This window comes from Anopheles stephensi, chromosome 3 (assembly GCF_013141755.1).
Source record: "Anopheles stephensi strain Indian chromosome 3, UCI_ANSTEP_V1.0, whole genome shotgun sequence".
In the NCBI taxonomy this organism is placed as follows: Eukaryota; Metazoa; Arthropoda; class Insecta; order Diptera; family Culicidae; genus Anopheles; species Anopheles stephensi.
Genome location: NC_050203.1, coordinates 10,269,387 through 10,287,468, shown reverse-complemented (window position 1 = coordinate 10,287,468; position 18,082 = coordinate 10,269,387). Strand labels below are relative to the sequence as shown.

The 18,082-nt window shown below is 46.4% G+C and overlaps 1 protein-coding gene across 12 annotated transcripts; it reads right to left on the bottom strand.

Annotated features, from left to right (window-relative positions):
• Positions 1–16: 16 nt before the first annotated feature.
• On the bottom strand, positions 17–17,489 carry LOC118513125 (transcription initiation factor TFIID subunit 4-like). Of its 12 annotated transcripts, none has more exons than XM_036058540.1 (11): positions 17,308–17,452; positions 14,473–16,118; positions 11,483–11,647; positions 10,485–10,658; positions 8,775–9,326; positions 8,584–8,697; positions 8,166–8,495; positions 3,058–4,149; positions 2,806–2,979; positions 2,606–2,731; positions 17–2,531 (listed from the first exon to the last, which is right to left on the bottom strand). In XM_036058540.1, the coding sequence occupies exons 2-11, from the start codon at positions 15,661–15,663 to the stop codon at positions 2,376–2,378; spliced, it is 4,074 nt and encodes a 1,357-aa protein (XP_035914433.1). In that variant the 5' UTR covers positions 15,664–16,118; positions 17,308–17,452; the 3' UTR covers positions 17–2,375. The 12 variants fall into 12 exon arrangements, with proteins under 12 accessions (XP_035914433.1, XP_035914429.1, XP_035914425.1 ...); XM_036058536.1 differs by having other exon boundaries at positions 2,376–2,531; positions 17,375–17,489; XM_036058532.1 differs by having other exon boundaries at positions 2,376–2,531; positions 17,348–17,472.
• Positions 17,490–18,082: the final 593 nt, after the last annotated feature.

The window sequence follows — 18,082 nt, the reverse complement described above, 5'->3', positions numbered from 1 at the left end:
TTCTTTTCAAATTTTCTTTTCTCATGTTTTCACTTTATTTTCTCTTCCTAAACTCGATTTTTGTTTTAGCATTTGTAGATTTCTCATCCATTTCGTGTGGTTCGGTTTGTATTCTGTCGTACCTGTCTCCTGTGCGCACAGCACACAATGCTTCGATCTCATTCGGTGCGCCATGTAATGTATAACCGGCACCGGCCACACCATTAATTCAATTAAATTTCTGTCTTTCCCCTAAAGTCTACAACAAAAATAATGAATTTATGAACAAAACAAAAAACAGATCAAACCGACAGTACAACTCTTGATGTGGTTCTCTGTTTTCCCCTAGGCTATATCGTCATCGTCGATTCACGTAAAGATATGCACAACGCTTTTCCGTGTCTACTTCCTAGATGCTTCGTGTCGCTCTGTCGCGCGCGCTTACCCTGGGACTGATGAACAACACAACACGTGTTGCCAGCGCCCGAATTGATGCATGCGTGTTCACAATTAAATTATATTTAACCGAAAACCGAAGCGGTGAAACAATACTAACACATAAATATTAACTCTATTCCAAAGATTGTTTTATGCGCGTTTTTCTGATTTTTTTTTCTGTGATAAAACAGGGAGCAAAACAACACTACACATAACAGGTCCGACTCCGGCGGGGAAACAACAACTTCTCGTGCCATTTTTCCGCTACAGAGAAGGTTTGTCGTAGCTTTTCACATTCGCTTTACAGGATTTGGACCACCCCCCCACATTGCGCTGCTGTCCCACCGTCACTTATAACATACAACTACAGCAATGTGCGCCGTTGCCGCCCGTCGACTTTCTTTGCATGACTCCCATTGGCAACTTTATCTCTACGCCCTTCTCGCGCCGTTTTAAGCTAATCTGTTTTCCCCTTTTTACGTTTGCTAGATTTGAAACACTGCACGCGTAGTACTTGCAATTGCACGTTAAAACGTTCCTGTGGCATGAGGACGAGTTTTCGTTGGATGTTCGGTCCCTATCTTACTTTCGTGTCGCGAAAGACCGTTCTCCATATTTGCAATTCGCTTCGTTTTTTTGTCCTTTGTTTTGGCAATAAAGAGGTGCAACTAAACAAAAAAAGGGTAGAGATTAAAAAAACGAAACGAAACGTTCAACGAAATCTATGTGAAATGGGTACACAACATGAAAAACTGTACATCCTGTGTTACATTGAACTAAGCATTATCTTCAATTTAATATGTGGTTCATATTACTTTTCTGTGTTAAATTTTATTTCCCTTGTTCTAATTTACCGGTAGCGCCAGGAGACTTACTCTGCCTATTTACACACACTCACACACACTCACGCACACACTTGCTCCCCGATCACTAGCACGCGCTCTCTTATCACAAGCCCGATCTGCTCGATACTGCCCTCGCTATCATACCGACGACACACGCACGCATTCATACACCCATTCATACACCCCCCTTCACACATAGTGCCTGAGGCTGTTCTGGCTGGGCTCGCCACTAGCTGCGAGTTGCCGCAGCAAACACACAGCATTCCTGACGATCCTTCTGCTGCGGTTAATAGAATATAATCTTTTGATACAGTCCCCTTCCTAGCCTATACACACTCTTTCGAATCGAAACCTCCCGTCCTCCTATCCCCCGGCTCATTCGCTCTGTCTCTGTCTCTAGCATTTCCCACATATATTAGCTCTATTTCAAAATTCCCTGGACAATGTACTGCAACGTTCTCAAGACGTTCTAAAATTATTTCCACTGTTTTGTTTTTATCTCTACATTACGGGCTTTCGAACTGCTTCTTCTTGTTGCACTTTCACCTTTTGTTTGTTGGGTTGTTGGTTTACGTATGACCTTTAACGCCCGACGCGTACTGCAATGCTTGCGTCAGAGTGCTGACTTCTGTATTACGAGGGTTGACTTCACGGACACTCTCGGAAAGAAAAAAGCGGAAGGAGGGTTAGGAATCTATCGTTTATAACATAGAAAATCAGTTCGCATCCTAACCCGCTCCACTCCTAAGCGATGCGATAACGGGGGGAGGTGATGAGCGATGGGCGAATACTTTCTCACCTCACACCACCCACACCTTCGATGGGACAGACACAAGGAAGTGTTGTGGTATGCGCAGAAAAAAAAAAGGGTTACGAATAAAGTTACCTAATGCAAACTTAATTCGTGTACTCGAATGGATGTAACCCCCGCACACGCCCCTGACCGGATGGTGTTCCAGCAGTAGCAGCAGCAGCAGCAGCAGCAGACATTTCCCTTTGGTGGAAAACCAACAACACCGGGAACGGCCGTTTTGTTACAATCGTTGTCATTCTTCTAGCCTCCACCGGCAGCAGTAACAGCAGCAGCAGCAGCAGCAGCAGCCGAACAATCGATCACTTGAGGTAGGCTTTGTAAAGCATCTGACTTTTCCCCGTGTCCCTTTCCTGCTCGAGATAGAACAGCATATCACGCAGGTTGACTCGCTTGATGCGCGGCCTCAGCGGGGTCGGCGTTTTCCCGCTCAACGTACCGATTCCAGACACTCCGGGCTGCAAACAGTATCGAAATGTATTAATACAGTTCGCAAATCCTTCACGCAGAAGCGTGCAAAGAGCTGCCATACCGTAGTTGATGCCGTTACACCTTCCTCCAGTTTCGGCTTCTTTCGCGGACCGATGGCTTGCAGCGCGGTCAGGTTGGCGTCCCGCTGCCTTAGTTCCTCCATTTCGGCGCGTTGCATTTCTTTCGCCTATAAACAGTTTCAATTTTATCGTTTTGCCCTCAAACTGCTATTTGCAATCTCTCCCTCTCTCTCTCGCTTACCTTCGCCTTCAGTTTGGCCTGTTCCGGATCTTCGGTTTTGGAGCGTGATTTAGCTGCCCGCATTAACATCTCGCGCTCCTGCTCCTCGTGCCGCTTCTGTTCGGCTTTGTCGAGCTCTTCGAGAAATTTTATCTGCCCGCGCACATCCTTCGTGATTTCGTACCGTGGATCAACCTGTTTTGGGAGTTTTAAATCCGTGATTGGCGGCGATGCCTGAATATTCCACTCCAGTAAAGAAGCTACTCTCCTTACCTTAATGATATCTATCCGATGCTCCGCAATGATGGCCAGCTTCTCGACGATGTTCTTCAACCGCTCCTGGCAGGCGTGCGATATCAGCACGGCCACCTCATTGTTCGGCTCCTCCAGGCCGTGCCGCACAATGATGTTCCGTATTCTCGACTGCAGCGCCGGCATGTGCAGAAACACCTCGTCCTTGCACGACCGTATCTGCGTCCCCACGAACTCGGTCGAGCCGAGGATGCGTTGCGTTTCTTCCGCCAGATTGACGCCGCCCATCGCCGCCACATCGTTGATATCGTCGTCCCCGTACATCGACGCATGATGGTGGTAGAACTGTGACTGGGCCGACGCGCCGGCCCGCTTGCTGGCCGCACTACTGTCCGCGTCCGCTCCGCTCGCTGCCGCCGCCGAGCTGGCCTTCTTCTTGGACGCCCCGGACGTCAGGTTCTGCGATTTGGCGGTAACAGTTTTATTAGTCGATACGGTCGTTACGGTCGTACCGGGCGGTGCCCCGACGCTACTGTTGCTGCCGGCCGGACCGGCAGCGCTGGCGGCAGCCGTCCCGATCGAAGTAGCTCCCGCCGTTGGTGCCGCCGGCGCTGTGGACGACGCCGAGTTGACCACGACCGTCGCGGAGATTGGTGTTGGTGTCGCCGCCGCGACTCCCGCACCCAGCCCGGCGCTTACCGCCGAGGAGGTGAGCGTGAGGGCGGGCATGGTCGGCACGAGGCTAACCGCCAACCCGCCCGCGCTGCCGCCAATGACGCTCGCGTTCCCCGACACTGGCTGCATCGGGGGTGGCACTTGGTTCAAACTGACCACCACATTCCCACCGCCGGTAATTGCTGTCACTTGCTTAACCTGCGTGGCAGTGGAGCCGGAAGCGGCGGCGGCGGCTGCCGCAGCGACGGCCGCCACCGATGCTACCGGCGTCTGGCCCCGGATCTGATTGACTTGCGACTGGACGAGCTGTTTCGCGAGCCCGCCCGTTGTGACCGTCGTGCCGCCGACGGACGTGACCGTGCGCGACACCGGTGTGGTGGTGCGTATCTGTAACGTCGCGCCAGTACGCGTGATCGAGGTGCCGGACGGTGCGCGAATCTATACAGACACAATGGGCAAGGGTTGTGTGTGCGTTTGTGTTTTGTTTTTCGACACGGGACAGAGAAGATGGGACGATTCGGAGGCACGGAGGACACGGAGGACCACCCACCATCACACACACATCATCATCATCAATCACATTTCGCAGGTGATGAGAAGAGAGAATAGGAGGGAATAAAAACCGTTATTTCATCGTTCATCTGGAGAAGCTTACGGCCAACAAATACAGGCAAGTGAAAAGTTTGGTTCTTTTGTTTTCTTCCGCAGACGAGACGCTTGTTTCGTTTGACGAATGTACTCCACACATCCTATCCGTAAATCGATTTGTAATCTAACATTTAGTAGAACAGATGCAGCACATTTGAAACTAGCTTTTTAACCTTACTTTTATGTGAAATTTTAAGCGATAAGAGGAGAACAACAAACACACCGGAAATGCAGGGTTTCTCAAGGCAGTTCATCATTGTAACACTCACATGGCAACAGCATGTGAACACTAATCCTTCATCGTACAGGCAATTCAACCCCCTTTAACCCTTCTCAACACGGTCCGGTGGCCAAGGCGACAGCGGCTCCGGTTTTCACACGGCAGGGTCGGGGTTCAAATCCCATCCAGACTACCTTGCTAGGGGTAAAACTAAGTCACAGAAAGCCAGAAATGGCAGGCCGAGACCTCTCGAGGTTGTAGTGCCAAGGAGGAAGAAGAAGAACCCTTCTCAACACGGGAAAACAAACATTCAACTCTGTAAAATGCCTAGTTGACGGAGCAGTCAAGCAGTACCTTTATACTGCGTGGTTCGATTCTTCTTCTTCTTCTTCTTCTTTCTTGGCCTGCTCCTATGGCCTGCACGTCTAAAAGACATGGTGTCTGGTGTCCAACCCGATGTTCCAGAAAACACGGTGAGGGTTGACTTCACTTGATCCAGCCAACGAGCGCGCTGTGTTCCTCTACGCCTCGTGCCGTACGGGTTGCTGGCGAGCACTTGAGTTCGGCATCGTCATCACGTGCCCTAAACCAGCGTAAGCTTCCGGCTTTGGAAACCGTCAGGATGTCTGTATCGCCAACCAGTTCAGCTAGCTACCTCGTGGTTCATTCTTGTGGAGTCTCGTGGAGTCTTCTGGATCTCAGGAGTCAGTGGAGCCCATGAGCTGTGACTGCAGCCTCCTTCTCCTCTGGCCTAAAAACCTCCTAGGTCATGCCTGCCATTTCTGGCATACTAGACTCATTTGATATCACATAGTTGGATAGTCAGTCCTCACACTACGGGGGGAGGGGGAACGGTCCCGGATGAGATTTGAGCTCCGTTGTCGCCTCTACCACCGTGCCGTCCCCGCCAACCTTAACGAGGTTAAATTGCCTTTACGATGTCGCACTAGCGTTTTATTGCTTAATTGCCATATAGTGTTACAAACGTTGATCTGGCCTGAGAAACCCTGTAACATCTGCATCCAGCGACATGTAGAAGGGATCTTATCACACTTAAAAAAGGGAAAACTAAAAACAAATCTAACATATAGAAGTGATCGGTAACATCGAAACGGGTTGTAATTTAAAAAAAGAGCATCCAATCGCTTCTAATTCATTGCCAATCGAAACATCAGTCTGTCTGCCGTATTTTTCTTAAACAAAATATGTAACTTTTCATCCAATCATGAACAGAGAGCGGGAGCGAGAGAGCCTCCTCAAGTTCAGTTGATACCTATTTTGTTGAGCACACAGGTACTCCTTTCCTTCTTTTCAGCGGGCAGAGAGAGAAATTTAGATGTCTCAAAACAAACAATAACAAACAAAAAAAAACCATCCTAATGATAATTTTCAAACAAATCAACCGCTAACATTAAAACAAATAAAACAACCGGACCCGGCGGAGAAGGACCGTCGTCCGGTTGTATACCAGCCATATACTGGGGCAGAGGGTAGCTTGGTGAAACAAAGTGTCATGCATGCTTTATAAACAGTAAGAGTAGAGTAATAAATTGTTCAATAGGGGGTAGAAGAAAACAAACAAAACTAAATCCCGGGCTATTGTATTACAACAACAAAAATAGGAGATCTATGCACTTGGGGATGTACGGGGTTTCTAGTTGTGGGAAGATGATACAAACAGCGGTTGAGAGGGTAATGAGCAAGAACGGATACGTTATCCCGGTAGAAGGAACATAAATCCAGCACCAATAAATATATAATACTGAGAGGAGAGAAGTAAGTGGAACACATACTCAATCTTTCCAAAGGGTTGAACATGTTTGAACTGTTCAACTGATTTAAATTTTAACTTCGAAAACTAGGGTGAAATGTTGCAAATGGAAAGATTAAATAAATGTATTCCATACGGTTGAATTAAACAAAAAGATAAACAGGAAACAAGCAGCGGACTAAACGAAACGCTTTTCTGATAATAACAGGAAAATAAAACACATTCCAGTCAGACGCATTAAAAAATGGGTTTTTTTTTTGGGGCGGGGGATGGGGTGGTTAGGATAGCAGCAAGTAACAGCAATTATCGTATTGATAGGGAACAACAACCATCCATTATTCAGCCACTACTCTGCACTAACAATAATGTTGCGGAATAAGGAACACAGTTGCAAAAAACCATATTAAAAGCTAGGAGAAAGCTGCGCTCCACACATCACGCGATCGAGCGAAATTAAAACCAGCCGAATGTTGGCGGCGATCTGTTAAGGGTTATAGGAAAATGCTCATAAATAAAGAGGCACTCAAATGGTTCTCGTCCCTTCTAAATTTGTGAGCATTTTTTTTTTTGCTGTGAGAAACATGAAACGCGCCTCGAATGAAGATGCTTAGTTTCATACAATTGTTACACGGAAGCAGGCCATTCTTCATTCCAAGGCTATGTATGCCCTGTGGCACGCTCATGTGCATACGGTTAGGGGATGCTGAACTTCGACCGGCAACCGGCTCCTCCTTAACGATTAGTGGGTAAATTATTTATGCTTCAAAGGTGCTTCGCTTTAAGTGATAACCATACTTTTACATCAAACCTATAATACAACCGTGCACTTTTACCACTACTTTCACTACATCTAAGGTCGGTTAAGAGAAATATAGCAAAATACATACTCGATACTATAAGGGTGTGTGTGTTTGCACAGGATCGGTTTTGAGAATGGTCGAGGGGAAAAGAGAAGTAGATAGCATAATTATCAGTAGAATGGGCAGAGGGGCATTGTTTTACTACATCGTACAGTGCCTCTAACGGAAATCGGGACAGCTCGAAATCGAGCGATTGATGGACTTCGAGGACAATTTGCTTAATCTAGGGCGGGACAATCTCTCCGATCATCTCTTTCTTCATCTTTTAATTAACCATTGGCAAAAAAAGCTGATTGAAAATCGGTAGCAAAATGGCCAACATAGACAAATGAGAGCAGGGTTTTTGCCAACCAAACGGACTTTTTTTTTAATCAAAATTATTGGAATTTGATCGTTCGGGTTCAAATCTGATCGTGGGGCGGTTCGGTAGCCGAGGCGATATTGGTGCCGGCCTTCGCACGGCAGGACCGGAGTTCAAATCACATCCAGACCGCCACCCCGTACGCAGGGTTGAAATTTTCATTCATTCATTCATTCATTTTGGTTGAAATTTTCATTAATTTTAAATAGAATTTTAAGCTGTCCGGATTTCCGTTTCAGGCGCTGTATGCAGAACTCTTCTTTAAATAAAAAGCGGTGCCAATGTAATGGATCAGAGATGTACAAGGATGATGATAGTGGTAGGCCGCGGAGTGTATTAGCAGCAAAGAATGATAGAGCGAGCGTAGGAAAGAGAGGGTAGAGTTTTGTGCAGCAAAACAAAATAAACCAAAGGTGAGGTGTGTTAAAATGGTAAGTAGATTAGCAAGACTAGTTTAAGAAGGGGAGCCATCGTTGAGCAGGCGGGCATAAATACAAAAGAAAACTAAAAACAAACGTACAACACTTTCTACTAAATTTCTCCAAGTACCTGCTGAGCGGAGGAAATGTACGAAGTGGTAGCACTCCCACTCACCGGTAGCAATGCAGGAGGTGTGGTGGAGATGGTTTGGGGCAGCGGCTGACCGCCCGCCGTCTGCACGATCGTCGTATGCCCGATCGTGGTCGCGTTCGGCCGTATCTGCTGGGCAGCTAGCGAACGGGCCGGCCCGACGATGGTCGTCGAGCCCGTTTGGTGTTGCTGTAGCGGCGTCTGTATGCGCACCGGTGCCGCCGGCCGGATCGTCGTTTGCCCGATCCGGGGCACGGTCGTCACGCCGGACTGCGAGGTTAGCATGCGGATCTGCGTCTGGCCGACCATACTGCTCTGCGACACGATCGTCGGTTGTACCGGACGTATTTGGGCCTACAAAATAAAGGGGTAAAGGTCCGTTTGTTTCGTTAGTTGGTGTGTTGGTCTCGCTAAAGACAGCAAGGCACTGGACAATACTTACAGGAATTTGGGATAAGGCGGTAGTACCAAAGGCGACAGCGGTCGACGGTGGGTTAATACCTTCGATCGTTATTTCTTTAGTCACTAGCGATTGCCGTAGCAGTGGTAAACTTTTCTGTTGATTGTAACAAAGAAACACAGGGTTTAAGTATTTTCTGAACTGTCTACAGCCAGCCGCGCCTGTACGCTTACCTTCAGAAAGCCAATCAAACATGGTTGCGGGCTAGCGTTCAGCAGACGCTCGAGCCGCTCGCAAAACTCCGCCGGATCGACGTTCGCGTCCACCAGCTCCTGTATCAGTGTTCGCACATTCTGCTCCACCTTCGCCGGTTCCCGCTTCGACAGTTCGATCAGGTTCGTCAAAAATTTGCTACACTTTTCTTTGGTATTATCTAAGGAGTTGCGCTGCTGGGCCGGTGTCGTGCCCGGCGTGGTGGTAACGACAACCGTCTGCTGCTGTTGCGACTGCTGCTGCTGCTGCTGCCCTACGGAATGAGGTGTGGCGACGACCGTCGTCGTCTGTTGCTGCTGGTGCTGCTGCTGGTGCTGGGCCGCGAGCACCGTCGGCTGCCCACCGACCTGGGCCGGCGAGTGAGTGATGGTGATATTTTGCTGGGCGGCAAGGGCCGGAACCGGTGCGACCGATGCCACCGGCGTCGGTTGCGTCGAGATGTAGCTGGTCGGTGTGGTCGTGATTGACTGCGAGCTTACGATTATTGCACCGGATCCACCAGATGAATGGGTCTGCAAAGACAATCGAAAGACGGTTAGCAATCGGGAAGGTGGTAAGCGCGGGGACACACACACTCAGGAACACAGATCCGCGGCAAACCCGCGCGGAATCGAAACACTGATCGCTAACTGATATTAGCTGAATCTAGAGAGACAGAGCGAGAGCGAGCTACCCATCGGCGATTGATCTGCGGAAGGACCAATTGCGCGTGGACAACATGAACAGTATGAACATTAAACCAAAGTCATCACATACATCCTCTCATCAAAATTAACAGGCACACCAGTTTGCCAATTGAGATTGCATTGCGAAATTAACAAAAAAAAAAAAGACCAAAAAGGCACATATTAAACTCAAATCCAAACAACAAACAGAAATCAATGTTTGAAAAAGCGAATTTTGATAGTTTTTTGCCCATTGGACGTTCTTCGGACAGCGAACAGGCTGGACATTTCAAACGGGAGAGTGTCCCCCAAAAGCACGACGGGAATGGGTACAAAAACCATGCGAATGTATTAAATCGGAACAAACAAAGGGTACGCATAAAGCAAGATCAATTTGAGGTTTTACGCAAGGATCGAGCTACCGAGGAACGGTCGTTCAATTTGAAATATTAAATTTTGCCCTCTGTCCAACGGACCGATCTTACCAATTTCGTTCGTAGCTCACACCCTTCTTATTTCTATTGTGGTTTGCAACAGTTTTGAGGGTCCTTTTGTCCAACGTTCCAACAGAAAAACAGAAACACATTTTTAAGAAGAGTTTGTTACATGCGCCTTACAATGTAATCAGATATATAAATATCATTCTTGCTAACACATTGAACATAAAAAAGTGTATAACAATTTGCAAACTGTCGATTTGTTAAACACACACAATCAAATCAAAGGGGAAAAAAAGGATCGTAGAGAGACTGGCTCCCAACATGAAGAAACACATACATAATCAACTAAAAAAAAAGAGAAAAAACATAATGAAAACTTATTTAAAACTATATTTGTTCCCAAAAACGTGTGTTTTGTGTTTTTTTATGCAAAAGTCAAACAAGCAGAGAGAGAGAGATGCGGTTTGGTTGTTGTGGTAATTACGTTTTGCTTCTGTTTCACCTGTTGCGCACTGGTGACATTGGTCTTTCGGGGGGCTAATGGAGTACCGGTAAACCTACTTACAGCTGGTACAGTTTGCAACCGTATCGTTGAGTTGGCGGACGATCCGGTAAGACTGGCGGGCGTAATTTGGGCACCGGCCGGGGCCGGACCGATCCGGAGCAGCTGAAACTGGCCCTGCTCATTTTTCAGCAGCAGCGTCGAACCTTGCTGTCCTTGAAGGGCACTTAATGTGATCTGCGGGTGACCCATGTGGTTGCCGTTGCCCAGGTCCAGGAGATACAGCAGCGTTCCATAGTTTGATGATCAGGACGAACGGTCATTGGGAAATGAAAATAAGAAAGAGCCGTATTAGTATGTTGATTTTTGCTTTATTTTCATCTATTCTAATCCCCACACACACACAAATATGAAACGGCACGAAAACTTACAAACCAACCAATATCAATTAAAAATTTATTCTGAATATTTAAAATTCAAAATTCAGTGAAACCTATTTTTTAACCTTATTTTAATCAAATTTAGTTTTAATTTTACAATAATGCTAAACAAAATACTTTTTAGTGAAGAATAAAGCGATTATTTAAATTAATTTTGCATTTCATTTATCAATTGAAACTTGAAATACACATTTAAAATGCACGTAATGTTTTGAATATAAAAGTTACTAAACGCTGTACTCTGGAAGGCAAAGCGCAATAGAACTTTAAACAATACAAAAAACAAACGAGAAAAAAACGAAGCAAAGCGCACAATAAACAACTTAAAAGACGACGGACAGAAGAAAGCATAAAAGCGGCATTGCACCAACATTACGAGTGACGTGAATGTGGAAATTATAAAATTCATTACTTAAACAATAATCACACGCACAAATCAGTAAGCAAATAAAAATGCGCCAAAAGCAAACTTAACAAAAAGAACGCAAAAGCAATGTACGACAACGATAACAGCGTGTTGCAGTGTTGAAACTTATCGAAAAAAAGGGCAAGGTGCGAAACATCTAAAGTTAACTAAGTAATGTTGTGAAGAAGAAAAAAACATATTGGATTGATTCTTACAGCGCTTGCGTTTGGTGGTCTAGTACTAACTATTGGCTGACTACCAATCACAACTCTAGGTGATACAGCGGCAACAGTTTTCTGCTGTGCTTGTGTAGGTTGTTGTGCGCCAGGTCTAACATTTACAATTTGTACACCGGGTAAACCGACTATGTTTGGTGTTGCCTACGGAATTGTGAAATGTTTGATATGAAAGTATTGCATTAGTAGAGTTAAGGATAATGGTTGTTGTACAGCTTCAAAAAAAAAACGTCACTACGGTATGGTCTGGACGATCGCGACTTGGGAAAAGAAATTGTAGTTTTTTGCGTTGGGAAAAAGTGGAATTCCGATGGTTCGAGCGATAGGTTAGTGCAACTGTTAGCTGTTGCAAGTAGCGGAAAAAAAACAATCGCATGTAAAACCTAGCACCATTGGTTGGAAATATTGTTGCTCTTATGATAAGTTTTGTGAATATTATAGAAGCGTTTCAATTCGACTTCAGTCTGATGCTCTATAACTCCAACACAGCGTGATCAGGTGATAAAAGCTGATGACCGTGTAGAGTGTGACCCTCTCTCATACTGCTAAGTCAGGCCCTGATATCCAATAGTCGACCTACAATTTTGGACCACGAGACATATGAGTTATCTTCAATCAAGATGGGCATTTAACTTTTATCTACGGGATTTTTTAGTTTGTATTTACGGTTGGACAGGATAGGGATGCTTCGCGAGTATAGCTCCCTGAAATGGAGCTGTTTCAAGGACTTCACGATATGATGCTCTTGGATCAGTTCGATGCAACCGATTTGCCGTGGCAAATATAGCCTTTCTAAACAACCTTTCCGAAGATCATTAGAATACGATAATCCGAATTCTAATGAAATAGCTCAGCTCAACAACAATAATTTTATAGAAAAATAATAAACAAAATATTAAAATTAATGGTTCAAAAAATTCGAAACCTAAATAAAAGGGTCCTTGGTGTGATCAATTAAATTAATTAGATGAGATTAATTATTTTCAAAAAACCTCGAAAATAATGTAGCTAAAAATAAAGCGAGCTTTTGTTTGCATAAGTCAAGCTTTTAACTTTAATGTTGAAAATGGCAACAAAACCAACACACATGAAGCAGCAGAGACATTGACCATCAAGAATGAAGGTCAATGACACGGTGTTATTGGCAAACCTCAACCGGCTTCGTTACAGTTTCAGCCCACATGCTCTCTCCCGCTCACACACAAACAAACTGGAGCGGGCTACACATCTGGAGATACTATGTAGAATACGCCAAAAAAAAACCCGAAATGGACTTGAATCTCCCACAGAAGGCTTTGATTTGACGATGTGCGAAAGTTAAGGCGGCATCGTCGTATTGTGAATGACACATACACACGCGGTTTCCGGATCAGCTGGTGGATGATGCTGACCGACGATGATGATGGGTAGAAGCATCAGCCTCCCACTAACACAAACAAACCAATCAATCGTGTGGACTGGTGGTTTGTGTGGAGCGAAAATATACCACCGTCTACTCCAAAATCCGGTGGTCTCCGTCAAAGATCGCATTTGATAGGGATTTTTCGTCGTTCGTCGTTTGTTCTCTATCGCTCAATGCAATGGAGAAGCAGCACTGTGACGTACACACCCAGGCACGATGATGCTGATGTTGAAGGAGACGACTGTCCGCCTCAACATACGCGCTAATGCTGAGAGAGAGTTCGCCGCGGATTACGCGCCGGCAAGCGGGAGAGAGAACGCAATAATGTTGCGAGCGAACGCGCGCTCGAGCATAAAACGCCCGCAAACGTCACGCGCGCGATACGTATAGTGGTGGTGTGTACATCACCGGGGGCCTTGGGCTATTAGTTGCATGTGTGCGTGGTGCGTGAAAAACGCGGGATTTCCTTGCCGTCGATGACTTTTCAGTTCGATCACAGATACTCAGGCGAGACGTTCGTGATAAACCGGTACTAAATTGAGAAGAAAACAACCTAAACAGAGGTTTAAATAATAGAGGCTTTTCAAGCATAATTCAATCCAATTTTAATACACTTCAGGAACAGCTTTCTTGAGCAAACACAATCCGAAACACTTTGGGGAACCCACACACACGCAGGTGGGTTTAAAATTTCGCTGACTGAAGTGAAAGTTCGCGACGACTTATAACGTGTTTACACGAACGCAAAACACCACGCGGAGGTGCAAAAGGTATCGCAAAACCCTTCTTCAACGTAGCAAGCTGCGAATGTTAAACCGAACGATCAGCACATCGTCAAGTTGGGGGTAAAGAAAGGCTTTGAACTGCAAAGAGGCCTTCTTTTTTCACATTTTTTAAATTAAACATAAATGCTGCACACGATTGCGTAAAACAAACAAAATCTTTCGACATCCTTTTCTCCAAGGATTATTTGTACAACGCCGTACTCTCTCTCTTTCTCGCTTCGTTCCATCTGATTGTACCGGAATGTATCCTGGTGCCAGTGTGTTTGTATTGCGTCTCGCTAGCATCGTTGTGGTAGTAATGTTTACATCCTTTACAACCTGTCAACCTTCACACAGTCCAAAATCTGACGACGACCGGTCTTGCTCTCCCGAAAACTGGAGCAACGGATGCTTCTTGCTGCCGCTGACAGGTGAAAGGCTCTCTCTTGCACACAGCTTCCGAACCGTCCACGTTGAGCAATTCCGTGAAAAAGCCGGCTGGCGGCTGACGGGATTTTCCCGCACCAATGTGAATCACATACAACAACGGCGATACAAACATTGGCTTGTTAGAAGAGTTAGAGACAAAATATATAAGAGCAACATGGTGGTAAGTGTACAACATGTGTGCATTTGGGTTAGTAAAAACAACACTAAATACACAATACATTATCGCCAAAGAAAAACGGACCATCATCATCAGAGCGCCAGCGTTATGATCACTGCTAGAGACGGAAGCGCGGCACAAACTAAAACCAGGACAAGGTGCAGAGTTGTGTGGTGGTTGTATACAATGAATCTACCTGATTGTTGATCGGTTTCGAAACCGTCATGATGCCGGGCGTGCCCGTATTCACGACCGTCCCACCGCCGGCCGAATTTTTGATGATGATCGTCTGCGGCGTACCGCCGGACTGCTGTTGGCCCGGCTGGCCCGCTCCCTGCTGCTGCTGATGGATCGTGGTGCCGCCGATCGTTTTGGTCCCGCCACCGGTGGCCACCACGTTCGTCTGGATGAGCTGCGGCTGCTGGGACATGGTGAGCGTCCCGTTCGGCAGCGAGGACGGGGTCAGCGTGACGCGGTTGTTGTTCATGTTGAGGACCGCCGTCTGGGTGGTACCGCCGGCTGCAGGATAAACCAACTTCACTGGTTCATTCTTTGGCATATTCGACGACGTTACGAGGTGATTATTGCTGAGAACGATGTTGCCGCTGCTGGAAGCGGCCGTGTAGCTGTGCTGCGGTGGGACGTTAAATGGCGGCGGCGGATGCTGGCCAACGGTACCGCCACCACGCGCAGGTACCACGATCTGCTGGCTGATGATGTTGACGGTTCCGCCGCCTCCGCCCGGCGTACTCCCCGTAGCAACCACCGTTGCTGGGATGGTGTTACGTTGCTGTTGATGGTGCTGGCCACTGTTCGATAACGTACCACCACCACCACCACCACTACCACTGACTATAGCACTAGCGCCAACCGTCGCAGCAGCCGCTTTCCCACCGATCACCGTCGTTATCGAGCTGTTCACAGCCGCGTTCACCACGAACGTCTTGTTGCTGCCAGCAAGGTTGTTATTATTGGTCGTAATCGTATTGTTGTTAATGATAGCACCACCGTGGTTCGCACTACTATTCGACACTATTTCACCATTCGTAATGAGGCCACCAGAGCCGTGCTTCTTTTGCTGCTGCTGCTGCTGCTGCTGCTGTGCGAGTAGAGTCGACGGCACTGCCTGTGGTGAAGCACTGCTGCTGCCCGTACCCCCATTAGACACAACGCCTGCCTCGATGCGTGCACCACCACCACTACCACTAGATTGATTTTTCACTACGCGACCACCGACCACCGTTAATGGGCCAGCGACACCGTCTACTTGTTGCACCTGGGCCGTGTTCGCGTCCAACTGATTTTCCAGCGTACCGACAATCGCATTCACCGCGGATTCGTCGACGTCTGATTTAAGAGCTTCTTCCAAAAAGTTGGCAGACGCCATTTTCTTCTGTCGCGAACCCACTGCCCATTTTTAGTCGGACGCAACCACACAACTTCGTTAAAAAAGGTAGATGATGTTGACGTTTTCGTCAAGCAACGGTGGTTTGACAGTTTTCGCCTCGTTCATCAGACGTTTCGACTTTCGTTCAGTTTCGATGCTGGCGCGCACTTTCGCACGGCACCGAGCGGTATGGTTTTATCAACACACAAACAAAAGCATAAACGGCATACGATTAAATTAGATTTTCTTCTGGCGATTGTGAACACGGTGGAACTGTTGATGCAAAATCTTATTCGCGGCGCAGAACAATGCACGAGCCGAATGCTTTCGGTTAGATAGCAACACAATCATTTTCTCGCACGACACTTCCAACACAGCACTTGCAGCGATTTGATTGGGTGGTTTCACTCACTCAGCACAGTGTAATTTAAATGGTATCATTCACTTTCTTCTTCCTACAATTTGAATAAATATGACGATATTATTTGTTAACAGATTCCCGTGGATGGATGCAATTCCTTCGATGTGGACTGTATATGAATTCACAAGAATGAATAATCACTTAAAAAAAATCTTCTACTTAAAATACATAGGAAAAACAACCAAAAAATGAGTGTTTTTCCTCGGCAAATTGATATCAACATTCCCACCGAACGTTTCATTACATTTCGCCCCGTTTTCACCTCGGCCTGATGTTTGTTTCGTTCAATTCTGCCACCATGACAGCAGCTTCGTTAAAAATCGGACGTTTCACGATGCCATCGAGTACCCGCGCTACTTCTTCAGCCAGTATCCTCCTGTTTGCCTGATACCGATGCAAGCCAACGCAAACGCGCTTCTGCTGCGGAATCAATCGATTCTTCCTTCGCATGACGATCGACCAACAAACCCCCGAAACGGTCGGATGACGATGCAGCAACGGTGAATTGCACGAACCACATCACGACAACGCTCCTTACGTTTGATGACGGCGCAGAGTGAAATTATGCTTCCCCCACCACAATACACAGCTCATAGCGTCACTCCCGCATGACCCACAAGGATGCCTGCAGCAGTAGCACCAGTCGTATGCACTTCTTTGTACGATGGTGCACACATTTGCACGAACCCCAATTTTTGTGGGAATGATTTTTGAAACACACATCACACCTCGTGCATTCAATTGCAGACCACACACACACACACGCTCCACAGGAGCTGTGCACACACACACATTTTTAGCATGGCAACCACCCTCTGGAGTGGGCAACTGATGCGAACCGGTTGCTGTGGAAAAAACGTCTCGCACGTAGAGGGACACCCATCGGAAGTTCGATGACACCGAGACCGAGTGGATGTGTAGCAGGATGAAAGGATCGGGCAACCTGCAATCACTGAGCCGTTCGCACGCAATTGAATAGAAACACTGATAAAACCTGTGCTGCTGCTCTGGACATTATGAAACATCAACCTTCAGGAAGCTCGCACGTACAGTAAACACTCATACACTAGAAAACACCATACGCAAATACGCTTTCGCCCATCGGATGCACTGTACAACGACGCCGGACTTCCCGTGACGATGTGAAGCCACTCTGGACGCTGCCATCACGGGACAAAGCCACTCGAACGGCTTCTACTTGAGTTGAACACAATTTAGCGTACCATTTTCAACACTGTAAGAAACATTTTTGCACGTACGCACCCATCGTCACCTTTCGTCATCACGCACAAAAAAATGCTCCGTCTTTATCGCCGCCACGCCAGAAAAATCACATCCCGGAACTCCCGCAACTGACTGAGGCTTGGACGGTGGTCTATACAGCTGTGCCAAGAGCGTATGGTCAAATCAATGCTGTGAAAATGAATGAAAACACAATCCCACTACTCGATCATGCTATTTGATCGATTCGTTTCAAGTTAATACTCTTAGCAGAAGCTCATAAAATGAAAATGACGTCGTAATACAGGTGTTTCGATCGAATTCGTGAAATATTCACAGGAATAATTGTGCATTTATAGACCAAGGCCTAAAATGAATCAGACGATATGCGTTGCGGGGCGATTTGACGTTTAGTTAGTTGACGGAAAGGCTGTGATGTAGGCGTCGGTGTTTTGTTTCCTTGGAAGGCTAACATAAAACGGCTATAATTTTCTACTTAGACAAAGTATTTCCGTTATATTTATTTTATACTTCTCAAATAACAGAGCGTCATGCACGAACAGCATTATTTCTTTTAGAATTAAGGGAAAATAAATGGTAAACAAAAAAAGGTTGCCATCTGTCAACCAAACGTCTTATTTGTGCGTGCTTTTGTAACGTCTGACGTCAAAATAAGTTTGAAATCGATGCTACAAAAGCCGTTATACATTTCTCATTCGTTTTCTATTCAATCTACTAAAAAAAGAGATTTTAGAATAATGTCATCGTATGATATAG